The following is a 19,552-nucleotide window of genomic DNA, read 5'->3' as shown; positions in this document are numbered from 1 at the left end:
CTGGCTGCTCTCATGACTGGCATCTAGTTGCCACAGTCCTGGGATGGTCCTGGAGCAATCAGGGCTGGAGCAGCCTCTGGCTGTTCCTGCTGCCATACCTGCTTGAGACCCCAGTGAGTTTCCATGGCCAAATAGGGATTATGAACTCTGATCTCCCAGTGTCCTTGTCCAGTACTTAAGCCACTACACCATGTTGGCTCCATGCTGTTGGTTAGAATAGGCCTGTTCAACCAATTATTGAATGGTAAGTCAATTCACAGGTAAATCCCACTGATTCAATGGGCCTACTCTAATCAGCACTAAAAACTGGATTTGGGTTGTTGTTTCGTAACTAGCTCAGTTTTTATTACCTTATCTATCCTCATCTGTCTGTGCACTTAAGTAGTTCAGCTGCTGCAAACTGAGTTCAAATTGAAAAAGTACTTTGCACTCAGCAGTGCTGATTGAAGGTGAAGGGGTAGAATCATGCACTTTCCAGTAGGCTCAAACAAAAGCAAATTGCAGTATTATCTCTTAGCATGCAGGTTCCTTCTCGTGAATAACTTTGGGTCCAAACAGACAGGCCAAAATAAAGCTGCTTCGGGTCACTTTGGAGGTATGGTGTTTAAATGATGCATGCGTCCTAAAAGACCAGAAGCTGCACCATAGCCATGCTCCAGCCCTAAGGACTGAAGCACAGCTTTGGCACAGCTTCTGGCCTCTTAAGAGGCATGTCTCATTTAAACAGCATGCTTCCAAAGTGACCTGAAGCAGCTTTATTTTGGCCTGTCTGTTTGGGCCCATAGTCATCTTGACCACACTCTGGTGTTGCTTGGCCCCATGTGTCTCATTTTTTATTTGTGAAATGATGTAGGATACGTATCCTGGGATTATATAAGAGTCAAATAAATTGCACACAGAAACATTTTATGTCAGCTTATGACAGGCAAGCAAGCTAGTTCTGTTTAAAATTTTGTATTTTATGGTTCGGAAAAACTGCACTAGTATGCATAGGGTTTTAAAACGTCTGGATTGTGTAGAGGTTATTTAGTTTGTGCATGCAATAGCAAATGATTTCAGAGATTTCTGTACAATTTTCAAAGCTCTTTGGGATTTCATTCAGGGGGAAAAACAGTTTGAACAAAATGCATGTGGATGTTTGGAAAAAAGATGTTTGGGGGCCAAAAATGTGTTTACAACAACAACAACAATAACAACAACACAATTTCCCCCCTCAGGAAACACATGTCTTTCACCAAATATTTCTGGAAGAAGAGATAGGCGGGATACAAACCGCCACTTTGCGGCGGTCTCCCGCCGCCGCCGGTTAGTCCGCAGTGGAGCCGGAGCCTCCACACGGCGCGGCTCCCCTGCAGACTGAAAAAGAAGCTCCAAAATGGAGCTTCTTTTGGAGTCGCGTTTGCGACGTACCGAGGTGCCAGGGGCGCACTCGCTACGTCACAAAGGACGCGACGCGTACGGACGCTCAGCGTCCGATACGCAAAGATGGCGCCGGCCATGTAGAAGGGCCGGCGCCATCTTGTACGGACAGAGTCCGTATTAGGCCCAGGGGCGTCTAGAAGAGACGCCCCTTTTTTAAAATGGGACGTCCTCCGGACGTCCCAAATGCCGGTTTGTAACCGGCCATAGTCTTATTCTAGATTCTTATAGAATTTAAAGTTATAGCCATGTTATTCTGGAATATCAGTATACGAGGAGATCTTGTAGCTCCTTTGAGAGTAACTGTGTTCAAGCAGTTGTAGCATAAGTTTTGTAGAATTAGATCTACTTCTTCTTTGCATCTGAGGAAGTATACCTAGGCCTATGAAAGCTTATGCTACAACTTTTTTCATACAATTAGTCTCAATGGTGCTATTAGATTCTTATATGTTTCAGAAAGTCTTGTAAGTAAAGAAAACATGCTAGAGCGTGCAAGAGTTACATGTAGAATTACAGTTCCCAGAATTCCACAGGGAGCATGACTAGTAACAAATTAGTATTGATTAGCCTGCATGTCCTACCTATTACTCTTGCACATTGTTGCCTTGCTGTGTCTGGGAGAGTCCTGGGAGTGAAGCAGGAATGACTTCTCTATTTCAAGTTGCATCCAGACCATATAGAAGATGCTTCAGGCAAACAATATTAGTGGAAACACACATATTAGGTGATTGCCAGCAATAACTTAACAGAAGTCCTGTCATTCTTGGAAAATAGATTGAAATGGAGAGATTCCTCCCCCATGTTCTCCCAGCCTGATTACAAAACAGTATAATACTTCAGAAATATTTGATCAATCAAGGACAAATGTACATGATCAGTGGTGACAGTGCACACATTTAACTGATTATGGCTTAACTTTCCAGCCAAACTATTTGTGTAACCGCACTGTCCAACATTAGTGTAAAGCAAATGTAGCAAGCTCAAAATGTTATTTTGCAGTTGTTTTTCTTCTTTTCCTTTCTTAGCCACATTCTTCATATGGAAACTCTTACTTTGCATCAATACTAACTAGAATAAATAAATTCAAAATAATCAAAGTACATGACATTGTTCAATTGGAGCAATTTCTGAAAATACTTTAAAAAAATTAAATGAAATTTTGATAATATGAGAAAAAGAACTGAAACAGCATTCCAAGCAGTTGATTATACTTAATTATTATATGTAACATCAGATTTCCATTAAAGATGAAACTATAGATTACTGATCAACATGTACATTCAGCACTTCCAAAGAACGTGTCCATTAATTGATTACACAGCTTCATTCATAGGATTATTAACGGATCTAAATATTAACATCTTTTGTTAATACTTTGTTAACATATTTTGTTGGTAACCCTCCCATATTTTGTTAACATCTTTTGTTGGTAACACTCCCATGTTTTCCCACTACCTCTGTGTTTTTTGCCCACCTACCTCAGGAATAATGAGACAAGACAAGAGAAAGTGGGTTCAAACAGGGCCATTTATTAACTTGACCTATTTATTAATTTCTTAATGGAACTGCAAACCAGGTGAGAAAATAGCCAAGAATGCAGCTGCAGCCGGTGGTCTATTTCCAATATGAGCTCCGCAGCCTCCACTAGGCGATAGCACCTGAGCCCCAACGATAACCCCAAAGCTAGGTTATCCATTGGGGGGCTCACAGGAGGATTAACATGAAAGTCCCTCTCCCAGTGCCCAAGAATTAAAGGGGTTTATCCTTCATGCAGTCCCAAGGGATCTCTCTCTCTCCCCACCTCCCAGGTCCCAAGGCCCAAAGAGGTGGTTCTGTAGACCCTCCTTCCACTCAAATGGTGTCCTAGGCACTCACCACCATCCAACTGTTTTTCAAATCATACCCAATCAAGCCAATTTCCCAAGTTCCATCTGGAAACAGTATGGTGTAGGCGAAAAAGCACTTGGAAAGGGCAAAAAATGCCTCCCCGGTTCTGAAGCAACCAAGTTAATTTCACACTGCACCAGGATGGTGGGTTGACTGCAAGACTGAAGTGAAGATGCTGGGGGCAGCAGACCATAAGTTGGCTCTGATCACACACCCCAGATCTTCCAGCCTTGACATAATTGCCAAGACATCTTTTAAATCTTGTCTCTCTGTGGGTGTGGGCAAACTTTGTGGGGAGTGGGATGCAAATTGCCCATCCACCCCAAGAATAACGAGACAGGAGAACAAAGGGTTGACTCAAACAGGGCCATTTATTAACTTGACCTGTTCATTAATTTCTTAACGGAACTGCAACCCACGTGGGGAAATGTTAAACAGAATTCCACAGAAGATCTTTCTCTTGACCCTACCAGTCTTCTAGCACAGTTATGTTTTTTAAAATTGTTTTCAAAGATTGTTTAAAAAATGTCCTTCTTTTAACATGATAATGCATATTATTGTATTTTAGTATTATAATCACATTGGCCTGTTACAGGCTGCCAAAATAAAGCTGCTTCGGGTCTCTTTGGAGGTATGCTATTTAAATGATGCATGGGTCCTAAGAGTCCGGAGGTCGCGCCAAAGCCACACTCCATTCCTAAGCACCAGAGTGCAGCTTTTGGTGCAGCTTCCGGATTCTTAGGATGCATGCATCATTTAAACAGCATACCTCCAAAGAGACCCGAAGCAGCTTTATTTTGGCAGTCTGTAACAGGCCATTGTAACACTGCAATTATAATATTTACAATGAATGAAGCGTTAGTTGCACCTGTGTTTTAATGATATTAGAGCCTTCTTGGCTACTAATATCGAGGCGGATCGAGGCAGGATTACAACTAATAAAATGCATACAAGGTACAAATATAAAAACACAATCAATAACAATAATACTTCAATTAAAATTAACAGATGCAATAGTAGCAGTGAGCATACATCACAGAGTTTTCTGATAGTAGGAATGGAGTTTTGATATCATAATTTCTTATACGGGATCGGGTGGTCTCAATATTGAGACAAAAGTAGGATATAAATAAATTGAAATAAAATAAATGACAAAGAAACTTTTTAATGAAATCATATGAGTGACTTCCAAAAAAAGTACCTGGAATAACACAAGAGGCACCCCTTTTCCCATCCTTTTGTGAAGATACTGTTCTAATATTGGAAGCAGAATGCCAGCACATATTATTCAGGCTCCAGGACAGCTGGTTTTCAGTACCTTAGATCACCTACCTCTGTACAATATGGGCTAATAAAGTTGAACCAGCAACAATGGATTTCATTTCTGTGCAAAGGTTTTAGCTGTAAAACCTTTGTTTGTTTTGCTGAATAAACTTGTTCAGACACTGGGTGGATATAAATCTCTCTCTATTAAGTATTGGAGATTCAAAGAAGATGGATGCCCTAGTTTCTTTCAGATGTCATGGAGCGGAAAACCAGCCTTTATTACTCTTCATTGTTGTTTCTATGGATGGGCTAGCAGTTTCAGAGGCTGAGACTTGATATATTCCTCAAAGGCTTTCCTGTACTTTGGAAGATGGATCCCTTCTGTTTGTGAAAGGGCACAAGTTGAAAAAGAATGTCAGAGTAAAATTCAGGTTAAAAAAAACCTGCAGAGGAAAAGCCAGTTTTAATGTTTCTGTTGGTGGTTTCAGTTGTAGAAATGAAGGACAGAGTTACAGGAATTTATTAAATGCTACCCTGGGACCCTTGTCTCATTGCTAATAAGAAAGATAGCTCCATAAGGATTGTGCTTTCCCCAGCAGTTTTTTCAGAGTTTTGAAATGTTACTTTTGGGGATTATAGTTCTCATAATCCTTCAAAGAGCATGGCCACAGGCTTTCTTGAGAATTTGGGGGATTGCAATCCAAAATCCCACCCCTAATTTCAGGGTCATTCTTGGGCTTTGGAATGGGTGAGCCAGTGATGGCAGAAGCAATTTCCAAGTCTTAGTGAGCAGGTCTCCTTCTTTGATCCTACCCGTCTTCATTCTAGCTACATTTCTTATGTTAAGTGACCCAGATTGATTGCATGCATTAATCATGCAAGAAGTAGTTCCTCAATGCAAACATCTCCTCTTCAGAATGAATGGGGCGCAGTCCATAGGTTTTCTCAGTGTGATCAGTATCACTTCACTGCAGTTGCACTCTGCATGGCATTTAACATTTGGGGAATGCATGCCCACTGTAGGAAGTGTCCAGCTCTAGAAAGGATTAAGGTCCTGCTCACAGCTTGGAAAAATTACTTTCAGTAGTTCAGTAGATAACATTTCTAATATCTTCTTCAACACTAAAGGCACATAGTTGTGGTGCAGGTGTAGGCTAAAGGATATGCTCAAAGTAAGTAAGGTATTCTGTAATGACAAGGCAAGTATTCTTCAGTAAAGGCCTTTGTAACACAATAAGCCTATCAGTGAATAGGCATAGCAAATAAGCCTTTTCCTCTGATCAGAAACTTGGTAGGAGATTACTGAGAACCCCGTGAAAACTGCTCATAAATACCTTTAAAAAATGGCGTGTTTGTTATACATAATTATAACAACAACAGTGTTTATTGATTAGCCCATGGACCATCTCAAAATACAGCAAATACAACAAAATTGGTATAACCTCTGTAAAAGCACTCTATATAAAAGGTTAAATAAAAGCAATATAAAAATGAAGAAGTAAAAATATAAATACAATAGATAATAATACATGAAAAATGTGTAGTGGAGATAAGTTTATACATCATATTTCTTCATCAACCCTACAATTTACTCCAATCAGCCCCACATATGAAGATCTCAAATGAATTGTTTTACCCAAATACCAAGCTGTCATGAGAGATATTTTTGATTCTTGACCACTCATAAAATGTGTTGTTCTAATATGGGGATACCAATAACAACAAGTGTCATTTTTCTTGATGAATGTTTAAATTTGGGGACTATAAAAATTGAATACATAATACATAATAATATTTTTGTCATAAACAGTTTTTCCTCCAAAATAACTAAAAAAGAGATTTGGGCCATGATTGGTAACAAACTGTGAAACTACTTTAAAACATAGTCTCACTGAGTACACTGAAATCAATTTGCAAATAAGCGTGCATAAACTTGCAACACCAGCAATCTCCTTTAACCATTTACTATTTACATTCTTACATGGAAATTCATCTCACATTTTATCCAGGGCAGAAAGGACAGGGATGATTTTAAAGAGGGGATGAAAATAGTTTGGAAGTTTGGAAAGCATATGTCTGATGGCATACTGCAGTGGTGCCATTATTTCATGCCCTCCTTTGCTATAGTAGTGGCTGTAGTGGAGGTTTGCTTGGCTTAAAAGCATCCTAGGATGTTTATTGGGGAAAGGTGACCAACAGCAGAGATCCACATTTCACCCGGAGTCCCCTGGAACAATTCTGTACTTGCAGAACTCTGTGGGCACATAACATCCACTACATTACCATTGGGGGAAAAACAAATACTTAACTCACAACCCATCAGAAGGCCTCGCCCCTCCATTAGAATCATAGAGTTGGAAGGGTCATCCAGTCCAACTCCTGCCATGCAGGAACTCTCAATCTAAGCATCCCTGACTGGTGGCCATCCAGCCTCCATTTAAAGAGCTCCAAGGAAGGATGTTCCACTACACTCCGAGGAAATATGTTCCACTGTTGAACAGCCTTTACCGTCAGGAAGTTCCTCCTAATGCTGAGGTAGAATCTCATTTCCTGTAGCTTGCATTCATTGCTCTGGGTCCTAGTCTCTGGAGCAGCAGAAAACAAGCTTGCTCCCTCCTCAGTATGACATCCCTCCAAATATGTCTATATCCCTCTTAATTCTTGGGGTTTGAGATATTTTGCTAGGAGTTTTTGGGATGAGTGCAAATAAAGAAGAGATTCTTATTTGCACGATTATTATCAAACTGCTGAGTGTAAAAAGAGATAGAAAACACAAAGCTTAGGTTTAAATATGAACAAGGAAAATCTCATTTTGCAGATGATTGTTCCAAATATGTAATACTAGTAAGTGTGAAAATAAATGGAAGGAAATTGCTATGAGCAGGTTGTGGGAAGACAAAATAAGTCTGGAGAGCATGGGCATCTGAGGCAAAGAGTTACAGAATAGTACCAAGCTGGGTTCCTCTGCAGATGGAAAAATAGGAAGCTGCCTAATAGTGACTCACAGACAATTTAACTCAATATTGTCACCTATAACTGGCAACAACTGGCCAGAATTTCAAGCAGATTCTCTGTTTGGAGAACCTAGTATTTCCTTGTAGACTCTCATCCAAATCATAACCAAGCCTAATCCTGCATAGCTTCCAAAGTCACATGAGTACAGAGAATTGCGATGGCAAACAGGGAACTCAAGGGAAGTAAGTGCTTGGCATAACAAAGAGTTGTTCACTTGATAAGTGGCTAGGCAAAATCATGTGGACTATAATTTATTCTGTAGCGAGATGTCTTTGTTAGAGAAACCTTCTGTTTTGTGCAAAGGCTGTCTTTCATTGATGCTCTTCTGAAACAGCTGGCCTTGCACATGATAAAGACAAGTCATTGCCCTGAGATGTTCTCAATTGATTGCTGAATAGGTGCCAAATTAATTTTGGCAACTTTCCCCAAAGCTCATCCTTTTAATTTCTTTGCTTGAGTACAGCTGAGGGTAGGTACTAACACATCACATATCACTGTAAGGAATGTAAATAACACATACTCATATTCAAAAGAAACATACAACCAATTTTTTTTAAAGCAAACCTAAAACACAGGAGAGCTTTGTCCATAAAAATAGGCAGTCACTGTCAACCCACTAAGTATGGATTACTTCATAAAGGCTCAATATCAATTTGCTGGATTTTTTTTTCTATTTTAAATACAGTGCTTTGGTAGTTCAACAACCACAAATTTATTTATGGCACACAGCCAGTACAAGGATAAAATACAACGATGGCCGAACATCCACATAAACACAATACATTCAAAATGACCTATTTACAAACAGGTACAAATATCAGCCAGGAATCTAAGATAAGATAGAACTTACTGCCATGTGCTAATTAGCAAGGAAATTTAAAAGGATTATGAAAATATTATAAATGGATTTCTTTAGTGTAACCATTTCACAGTCGACTGTCAGAAATATCCATCCGTTTTAGAGCGCTTATTAAAGCAAGAAATATAATATTAAAATTAATAAAGGGAAAGGATAAAAGGAAATGTTGCATCTGTATATATGTAGACTGAAATAGTCAATAGATTTGTAAAACGAATCCATACAACAAGTAACATAATATCTACAATGGTAAGAACAGCAATAGTCATTTTTACAGGGTTTACTGCGTCTGTTTTAAAAACTCTTGTACAGAGAATAATAGCAGCTGTAGTTCAAGGCAGTGATGAGGATGGGAGCCCAATGGCAACCTGGAATAGATGTCGACAAGAGTAAACCATTTTGTTTTTAGTAGGGCTCCCTGCAAAGTTACTAGACACACCATTGCAGTCTTTATGGAGAGGATATCTCCTGAGCTTTTTTCATGACAAAACATTCTCAACAATTCACAGTACAGCCTCACTTGCCAAAAATACCCTATCCATCAAATGAAGTGTGTATTCTTTCCCCACCGTGCACTGAAATTTAGCACACCTTATTAACTGGTAAAACAATTAACTGAGACACCAAGTTTAATTACATAAAATTGATTTGTGTTTAATCACTTCCATTTATTTATGCAGAAAGTAGTTGCAAACTGTGAAATGGTTTTGTTTTCTTGTTTGTTTCTTCCTTTCTAGATTGAAGAAGATACGTGGCAGAAATACTACCTGGAAGGAGTTGCTAATGAAATGTATACAGAGTATCTTTCTAGTGCCTTTGTCGGTCTGTCATTCCCTGCTGTTTGTGAGTAAGTAGTAGTGCAGTTATTCACTTCTACCCTTCTTCTTCCTCTAAAAATGACAACATAAGCTCCTTTTGCAAACTCTTCTTGTGACTGTGAGCTGAAGTCTAGAAAAGTGTTACAGTTGTGGCATCAGATAATATTTTCTCAAATGCTAAGTTTTTCCAAGTAAACATGTTTAGAATGTAAAGTTGAAGGCTTTCATGGCCTGCATCCATAGTTTTTTGTGGGGGTTTTTGGGGGGCTATGTGGCCATGTTCTAAAAGATTTTCTTCCTGACGTTTTGCCAGCATCTATGGCTGGCATCTTCAGAGAATGCTTGCCTGGAAAAAGTGGGTATACAGTGGTGCCTCGGGTTACGAAATTAATTCGTTCCGCGGCTAATTTTGTAACCCGAAAAACCTTCGTAAGCCGAATTGCCATAGGCGCTAATGGGGAAAAAAGCCGCGGCTCTGCCGCGGCTCCATTTAAAACAGCGCCGGAGTTTTTTCGTAACCCGAAAAAACTTTCGTAACCCGAAACAATAAATCCCTATGGGATTTATTCGTATCCCGAAAAATTCGTAACCTGGGTATTTCGTATCCCGAGGTACCACTGTATATATATTGTGTGGCCTGGGAATGCTGGAGTGATTTGCATGTGTATTGTTCTGTGCTAATGGAAGGCCTCAGGCTGGGAGGCTAATGTAAAAGAGGATTAATGTCTGCTAAATGGTGATCATTATCTGCTGGGAAAGCCCCTGACTCTGAGTGGTTTCCCATTTGCATTTGCTGAGTCCTTATTTTGCTATTCTTCAGGACTGGTAGCCAAATTTTGTTCACTTTAAGAGTTTCTTCTTTCCAGTTGAAATTATCCAGGTATCCAAACGTCAGGAAGAAAATCTTCTAGAACATGGCCACATAGCCCCAAAACCCCCCAAAAAACTAAACATGTTTAGAAACGTAACATAAAATGTGTTGAAAGGCAATACACTTGTAATCCATTTCCTATAATAATTTACCAGCAATCATGCCTATAAAATTCTGCCGTCATTCCATGTTTCTTATCCTTTTATTATTGAATATTTTGGCATATGTTACATTTTTATATAGTTCATTATTAGATCCAGTTTATGTGTCTTTTGTATCTTTTAAATTTTCATCATATTGTCAGGTATCACCCTGCAAATTCTTAAGATTAGAAATGTAATAAATGAAGGCCAGAAGCCTTTGGAACACCTTGTTGTGCTCAGTGTGGTTCAGCTTTGCCCATTTTATTTCCACATCTTTCTGCTTTTGAAAGCCCTGTTTCTAGCATTGTTAAAAGGATGCAGAAATAATATGTGGAATATAATTCAGAAGTAAAGTTCTTTAAAAAAAATCTCAGGCATTTGAATTCAGTTCTGCCAATGAATAAAACTGATTTGTGGATTAAGTGCAGTAATTTGCAAAAAAAAAATGTGATTGGCTTATTAACAGATAATGTTAGCGTTCCCTGTGGCTTCATATGTAACTTTGCAGAAAATGTCACCTGCTAAGCAGAAAATCTTAAATGAATATTGCAACATTTTATATTGCAGCTAATTGTGCCCCTTTGGGTATAGTCCCTGTGAAGTGTACCTCCTGGTAATGGAGGCTCCAAACTTTATTCATTGATAAGACAGATGGGTTTCCATATGGTTTGTGAAGACATGTTTGGTATGCTTTTGTTCAGTCCACAGCTATCATTTGTATCACATGCCCAGGCAAGATAATCAATAAAGAAGGGATCTTTTAATGGGTTTTAGGGGTCTCCCCAAAATATTGGCATATTCCTGAAGTATTTAATTACCTGGAAGCTTAATTATCTGTTTCCTGGTTTAAATTAAAGAGACACTGTAATTCAAACTGAACCAACGTTTTACTGATAATGTGATCCCTCCTATTTAAGCTGATTAAAACTCAGCAGCAATTTGAATGTTGTGTTGCACATCACCAGCATGAATTTCCATGTATATTTTCACTGCAGTTAGGACACTTAAGGCACTGAGAGACTCAGAGCAGAATATATCATTTTGAGGACTCTTCCTTGGGGTCAGAATCATGTAGTGATTAGATATAACAACAGAGGAAAGAGGCAAAACAATAGATACATTTATATCTGCCTACCTGTACATTTTTAGTGAGCCAACAATTTAGTTTTCATGCCTAATTTATGCAAGTGAATTTATATAGCCCCTCAAAAATACTGATTTAATTAGAAGTAGAAATTATTTCCCTCTAGTGTAGGTAGAGACAGTTGGTCTTGGCATCTTTAGAGTCTTTGTTCATGAACATCTGTGTTCAAACTGCATTAATAAATTATGTTGGTAGTTAAAAAAAAGAGACGTAGAGATCAAGATTCCCTATAATGCCATTTTCATTTTTTGTGGATCTCAGCATAGAACATATATGTGGGAAAAGTGAATCAGCTGTTTATTAAAGTGTTGTGTCACAGATAAGTTTGGATCTCAATAAATAAATACATGTACATGCAATACAGAACTTTTTTGGTAGGCCCCATCAATTCTATAATTATAATTTATTATTTCAACTGTTACAGCTGCCCTGGCAATACCTGTGAATGTGCTAAGGATTCCCTTGTTCATTATAGAACTACAGTTTCCAGTTTCCTTGGGGAAAGTGAATGATTTTTCAGGCAGTATATCTGTTAGCCCTGGATCCAAAAACTATGGCACCTGAGGCATTCCTGCATTAAACAGAACTAGAAGTTTACTAACTTGATAATGATACAAATTGCTATATTCCCCTTAAATGAACTTATGGATGGTTTGATGTGTTTAATATCTCACAAACTCCCTTTCTCGGATGATCCCACCCTGGCTCTGAGACTTGAGGTGTCATATATAATGGCCTTGACAAATCATGCCTCTCAAATGTAACAGAATGTAGTCAGTACCTCCCTACCTTTTTGAAAACTGAAAAATTCTCAGATGATAAATGTAGTTGTTCCCCAGAAATCCTGCTCCCAATTCTCTTCAGGCCAATAAGATATAGATGGCTGCATTAGAAAACTCAATAGCCCCCCCCCCCAAAAAAAACCCACTCACATCAAAACATTCATCATCTACCCCTTCCACGTTATGCTTGCTTCAGTTTTTGTGACTTAAACAGTTATCTCATTCAAAAAGATATGAATTTCAGATTTGCTTAAGGTAGACCCTTCCATAAGAAGCCTCACCAGCTGCTCATGCTTGTTTGGATAGAGAATGTGAGGCAGGGGAAAACACAGAACTTTATCACTGGCCAATTCAGGTAAGGGAGGGGCTCGACAGACTGGCGGCTCCATGCTGCCCGTCTTTGCCCCGAGTCGGTGCTGCAGCAGCCGCACGCTGCAGCACCGAACGCCGCCAAAAAGAAGCTGCCTAAAGTGGCTCCTTTTTTGTGGCATCGTAAACAGGAAGGGACGCCGTCAGGATGCCACTTCCTGCCAGTGACATCCGGACGCTATACATTGTCATCATCATCATCATGGCGGCTCCCATGTGGACAAGAGGCCACCATGATGGTGGCATCCATACGGACTAGGGTTCCGGAGCATGAGGTTGGTGCATGCTCCTGAACCCTAGAATCGGTACTAGCATGCTACTTCCCACCCGTTTGTACTGGGCTGGAGACAGCTTACACATAATACCATATTGAGCTCCTTATTTCATTTTACATGCTTTATTCTCCAAGCGGATGGCACAAAACTGGAACTGAGGGGAGTAGAAAAATCCTTCTGAGAGCATTTTCTAATTTGAGGGTACAGTGTTTCTGTGGAAATTGTCCTGTGCCAGAATTCTGTTTTGGAGTGAAATATAGAAATGCCATAGCAAGTTCTCCAGTTTTCAATCAATCTTTTCTATAATTGACTATGTTTGTTGTTGTGTGGCTTCAAGTCATTTTTAAGATAGCAAGATTTGCTCAGTGGAAGTTTAGTATTGCCATCCTCTGAGGCCCAAAGACAACCAGTGGGCTTCTCTGGCAGAGTGGGGATTCAAATCCTAATCTCCCAAAATCCTAGTGAAACACTCAGACCACTATACCACACTTGCTTTAAGTTGGCTACATAGAAAATTATTGTTTTCATATATGAACATTGCAGAACTGAATTGTAGAGAATCAAATTATTTCTAATGCAAGTCACTAAAAGTAGAAAGTAAACAATTACATTTTCATTTTCCTTTGTATCCAACTATACAAAATACCTTGTCACTGACTCCTGTGCAGATATCTTCTTGTTTCCATGATTTCTTTCTTACAAAAATGATAGCATTTAAGGCAGAATAGATATACGTTTATAATTCATATAAAGTAAAGATGGAGACATCACATTTAAAGACTGTAGCAACAACAAAAACAACAAAAGGACTTCAAGCGTAATGTGTAGGAGCATTTTGCCACAGATTCATAAAACTTTGATGACTGAGAATTTATTCATCATATAGATTGGAACTGATGTTGTTGAATGCAATGTTTTAAGTAGCATTAACTGATTCTTTCCCAATTTTAGTGACCCAGTCTAACATATTCATTCCTGAGTCTGACTTTAACTAATTTTTAACATTAGTAATGTACACCACTGGCTTCCAGATAGACATGTGAAGAGCAGCTGCACAAATACCATAATTCAAAGTGCTACTAGGGAGCTAGTGATATGTATTATTGCTAGAACATTTCCAGAAGTATTTGTTATGGACGTGAGATATGACATGAACATTGTTTATGACTGAAAAACATAATATCCAAGTCAAGCCTTTGGTTTACAATTACAATTACAATCATTTTCTTTTAAAATTGAATGAAACAGGGCACACTTACACCAAGGTGTGTGGGATAGACATGTTATTCGCCAACACAGGCAAATAGTCTTAATGGATTTTAAAGGTTTTTCAAATTTTTTGACCATATGCACTTTCAAAGTGGTGTAAAGCCAATACAGTGGGAGAACATAAAGGGGTGAGATGTTATGTTTCTCAAGCTGTTTACAGGTGTCTCTTGACCAATAAGCTTGATACAGCTCTACATATTTAATCATTGTAGAAAGACATAAATATGCAGAGTGCATTTTAAGTGTCCTTTGGGACAACCCCAGGTACATTTGCAGATTGTCTGACCCCAGTGACAATCTTGAAGCAACTGCCTTCCTTCTTGTAGCAGTGTTTCAAGTTAAAAAGAAAAAAAAGGAGGGGGGCACCCATCAATGTTTAACTGAATAAAGATTCTGGATATTTGAGGTTATTGATAGAAAGTAGCAAACAGTTGCCTGAAATAGGGGGAGGAGAGGTAAATATGCACGGTGAAGTATGTTCCAGTCAAGGAGTAAAAACTGGATGACCAGAGTTCACCCCACAGCAGGAAGTCTGCACTCTGCATATAGCAACCTATGACTACAATTTTACACAGACTTACAAATAAATCCCACTGAACATAATATGACATATTTCATACAAGTCATGTACAGCAGAGTGTCTCAAGCTATGTGATGTGGTGGACCAGTAGGGTTTTTCCCCAGCATGCCAGGGCCTGGCAACATAATTGTGCCCGTTGGCTACAACTATTTCTTCCTGGCACCTTGCTGCAGATTGGCAGCCAATGACTTACAGAACAGCACTAGTCCATTGATCAAAACTGACTAGCAGTGATATGCAGGATATTGACAAAATTGTTCTTGGACACTTTGCAGGTTAAAAAAATGTTACCAGATATTGAAATATTACCACTTTTTTTTCCATTATGTCTTTTTAAGAACTGTAATGACGAAATACATATTTTTAACCATGGAGGGCTGACTTCTCTTTTTCTCCTGCAGACTGGTTTTTGCGAAGTTAAAGCTCTTAATGATAGCCATAGAATACAAGTCGGAAAAACGGGAAAGCAGGTATGTGACTGTCTACGGAAACATTTTCACAATGCTCCTTGTGTTAATTTGGTCTGCTTATATTTCTGTCTCTTTTTCTGAATGGATTTTTATACTGATGAAAGAATTTTATACCCCAGTCATTATAGCATCACTACACCAGCTCACATAACCCAAGCAAATGGCTGCAGCATCCCTCCTGTACCAGATTCCCATGAAGTTGGTTGAAAGAAAAAGCATTTTAATGTCTATTGCTTTTAAGGCCTTTAAAAAAATATTGGACTTTTCACCTTGATAAGGAATCCATTAAAAATTAGAATCAGATTGACAAAAATGGAAAAGAAGCAGGAGTTCTTTATAATGCCTTAAATACTTCCAAGTGAAATCTGTTTGTAGGAATGTTGCACACTGAATCATGTGCAAAGCTTGGCTTGAAGCACTATATGCATTGATTGTGCTACATACTGATAATGTTTTCTATGTGTATGAAAAATGCATTACATATGGTTTTACATTGCCCCAACATGAGGCTGCTCCAAGGCTTGTTTTGCTCCCTGCCCAGAAGTAAAAAATCTCCCATGAACAAAAAGAGAAATAACCTCATTTTAAAAAAACCCAAAAATATAAAGAAAAAATAGGCACAAGGTTTGTAGGGACTCACAATACTACACATATTTATTTGTCAGTCCTCAATAGCCATAAAATGTCATTTCTTTTTAGCCATTCCAGCTAATTCTCTTGATTCTGCAGAACTTTCCGCATTGTTTTAAAGGAATGCCACCTTTTAAAAAATATAGGCCACTGAGGAAGACCACATAGGTACACATTTTTGCAAGTTAACATTTATATTATGGTTAAAAAGGATAGGTTTTATTTGTAATTTTTCCAATTTTTTTTCTAATTTTATAATCTTAGAAGGTGTACCCATCTTATTTTGTAGGTTTTTTCTTAAAAACAAGAGCAGCCAGTATGTATGAATTCCTTTCCATATGTGCAAATATGGATGTGAAATACTCTGCACAGATGGTTATTTACAGTAAAAACACCATTCCATTTCAGAGGGAAGCCAGGTGACTTCTAGAACTCGCTGTTACTTTAAACAAAGGAGGCAGGTTTAACAAAAAGGTGGTGGAAATGTGAAAGGGTGAAAAAGAGGGGCACACTGAATCAAACAGACATCTTTCAGTCTGAATAGGAGTAAACAATTGCACTAGCTAAGACTGTTTAACAGAAACAATGATGAATGACTTGCAAGAAAGCACTCTTGGCTCCCCACACCCGATGCACCAATTTCCTCTGCAGAATTCTCCTATAGGGACTGTAAAATGTAGTTCCATTGGAACTGCTATGTGTTAATCCTATAAAGGAGAGAAACAAAATCTATCAATATAAAATAATATGGCAGAGAAGGCTAATTGCTACCCCCTCCACACACAGAAAGAAGTCATCTGTAAGGATGGTGTTTTGCATTGCACACCTGATTTTGTCCCTGTACCAGCTTTTTCCTATAGCTGTAGGAAATGATGGATCCAAGAATAGATGTCTGAAACCTGCCAACCTCTGGACTAGATTGGTAAAATTATCTGATTGCTCTCATTTTTTTTTAAAAAAAAGAATTGGAATAATTTCTGATTTAATCCAATGATGGGGAAAGCCCACCCATTTCAAGTGCTGACCCACAATGCTTTATATTCAGGAGTGTGTATTGTCATCATTTTACACACAGTCGTGTGGCCTATCCCAGCAAATAGCATTAAGCAGCAGTACAAACAAGTGGGAGTGAGAGAAAGGGAAAGGAAAGCAACAACAGAAAGTACTTAAATCACAGCCCTGTGTCTGCTGCATGTGTGAAAGATATACAACAGCCATACAACAAAAGAGAAGCACAAAGAAGGAAAGTTGTATTGGACCTGGTGGTGTCATTTGAGCTGAGGTTTTTTTCCCCTTTTACTTCATGAAACATATTTGACTTCCAGTTAACTTGACCTGCGTACAACTTTTTTTCTAGCAACCATCAAGGAGATCTTAGGCCAGCTGTTCATTTGCAAGGCAAGAGATGATGGTAGCTTAAATATGAGCAGATTATTCCCCTCCAGATATTGATCTGTCTGTTAAAGGAACTATGCAAGATCCTGAATCTGTTTCCTAAAATAGGTACAGCACCTTGGATGTCTCCTTTAAAGTTTAGACTTAACGCCAGAGTGAATTCACTGCCCAGCTGATGTGAGTGCCACTCGTCGCCAGTATAGTAAGGAACATACCACATTTGTCACACTCCCTTGATATTTTGAAGAAGGTTTTCCTCTCTGCTTACTGAATTATTGATCTCCTGCATGGTCCCCTATCAGTTTTTCTCCTCAGTGACATAGATACCTTGTGAATCTGCAGATTCAATGCTGGCAGGGGGTATAGAGCAATGCCATGCTCATTTTATCCCAACACTCTGCTGACAAGTGTTATTTTAAAAGGGTGTATGTGATTCCAGATGTTTGTTTTATGTTGTCAAATACTAATGTCTATTTCTTGCAAAGAGATCTTTTAAAAAAAAACACCTTGCAAACTTGAAAGTGTTTTTAGTTTCATGCAAGGGTGCACTTGAAATAACTACCCACATTGAACAGTCTCATTATCCATCAGCAAAACATAAAGTCAATCCCTGAGTTAGACCAATATTGCTCATTACTAGAATTGACAACAAAATAACAACATTCAAAGCAATTGCTTATATAATATTCATTTGCACTTTTGTTCATGAATTCCTCTTTTGATTCTTTGCAGTCATTTCTTTATTCACACAACACAGGAAAAAATTTTCAGGGAGAGCCATGTTGGCCACAGAGCAAAATACAACAGTATCCAAAAGCCACAAGCAGGTGCACAAAATACATCATGCAAACTTTCAAAGCGTCACTGGCTTCTTCATCAGGCAAAGATGTTAAAAATCATTTTTGTACAAAGGAATAATGGTAATGATGTCAGAGTCACAGGCCATCATTCTGTCTGAGATATTGTCAGTTAAGATGTTATTGAGGGATTTCAATGCTGGCAGAGGCTTCACCTAGTATTGGGAGAGTAAGGAAGAGGTAAGGGACTTATTAGCTGGTTTTTTAATTATTCCTTGTCTCTAATCCTCACATGATCAATAATGAGAGTGACTTCTGCCTACATTAAAATCCCTGAATACCATCATGCCTGACAATATCTTGGACATGATGTAACAATGTGACTCCAACATGGTCAGAGTTTTTCTCTTGTATGATTTTCAATATATTTGCCTGAAGAAGAAGCCTGTGAAGCGTTGAAAGTTTACATAATGTATTTTACCCATAACATTCTTGCTTGCCCAGTAGACTGCATAGTCATCTTCTTGTTAAGTTAAGGAGTCATATTATTGCCTTGCAACTTCATTAGGAGCTGGAATAAAGCTTTACGATAAAATCTGTCAACTGAAGTTCCAGACTGAAGCATCCTCTCAGAAATTGAAGCTGATATTTTAAAACGTGCTGTTGGTCCAGCCAAGCATTTGTTGCCTACCCAGTAAGATTTTGCTACTCACATAGGTGGACACCCTGTTTAATTTTTGATGGAAAGAGCTGGACTCAAGTTGCTGTGTTCAAACTTCAATTTACCTCTATCCCAGTTGCTCCCAGTTTCTGTTAGAAAATCAACAAGTAGCAGCAGCTACTGCTTCCACTCCATGGTGCATCATCTTTTCCCAATCCAGTTAGTAGTCTAGAAAATGACAGCAATAACATATAGTTTGTGTGAATCATTAAACCAGATCTCTATTGGATACTGCCATAGCACGCACAGAGTTATCAGCTGGGTCAGTGTAATTTGCTGCCATGACTGTCATGTTGGCAATATTTGCTGTGTAAAGCATTCAGAAATGGTCATGTTGTCCATGAATATCTTAGGCATATAGGGAATCTCCCCATCCTACTCCATGACTTGACATTAGTGACTAGGGCCGGTTACAAACCAGCATTTGGGACGTCCGGAGGACGTCCCATTTTTAAAAAGGGGCGTCTCTTCTAGACGCCCCTGGGCCTAATACGGGACTCCGTCTGTACAAGATGGCACCGGCCCTTCTACATGGCCAGTGCCATCTTTGCGTATCGGACGCTGAGCGTCCGTACGCGTCGCGTCCTTTGTGACGTAGCGAGTGCGCCCCTGGCGCCTCGCTACGTCACAAACGCGACTCTAAAAGAAGCTCCATTTTGGAGCTTCTTTTTCGGTCCACAGGGGAGCCGTGCCGTGTGGAGGCTCTGGCTCCCCCGTGGACTAACCGGTGGCGGCGGTTTGTATCCCGCCAAAGATAAAAATCATTACCTATAATACAGCTATAGCACAGTTAATAAAGCAGATGTGTTCCTGAGCTTTACTTGTTTAACATAAACTTTGGT

General features: G+C 39.0%; 1 protein-coding gene across 26 annotated transcripts in view; it reads left to right on the top strand.

Annotated features, from left to right (window-relative positions):
* The window catches only part of KCNMA1 (potassium calcium-activated channel subfamily M alpha 1), a 612,911-nt gene that overhangs the window by 436,496 nt on the left and 156,863 nt on the right, over positions 1-19,552 (top strand). For all 26 annotated transcript variants that reach the window (XM_042456625.1, XM_042456624.1, XM_042456616.1 and 23 more), the window contains exons 15-16: positions 9,184-9,293; positions 15,099-15,167. In XM_042456625.1, coding sequence (XP_042312559.1) covers positions 9,184-9,293; positions 15,099-15,167 — 179 coding nt within the window. The remainder of the gene's footprint in view (positions 1-9,183; positions 9,294-15,098; positions 15,168-19,552) is intronic.

Source organism: Sceloporus undulatus, chromosome 3, assembly GCF_019175285.1.
Source record: "Sceloporus undulatus isolate JIND9_A2432 ecotype Alabama chromosome 3, SceUnd_v1.1, whole genome shotgun sequence".
Classification (NCBI taxonomy): Eukaryota; Metazoa; Chordata; class Lepidosauria; order Squamata; family Phrynosomatidae; genus Sceloporus; species Sceloporus undulatus.
The sequence above is the reverse complement of the archived record's forward strand: the minus strand, read 5'-3'. Positions and strand labels throughout refer to the sequence as shown.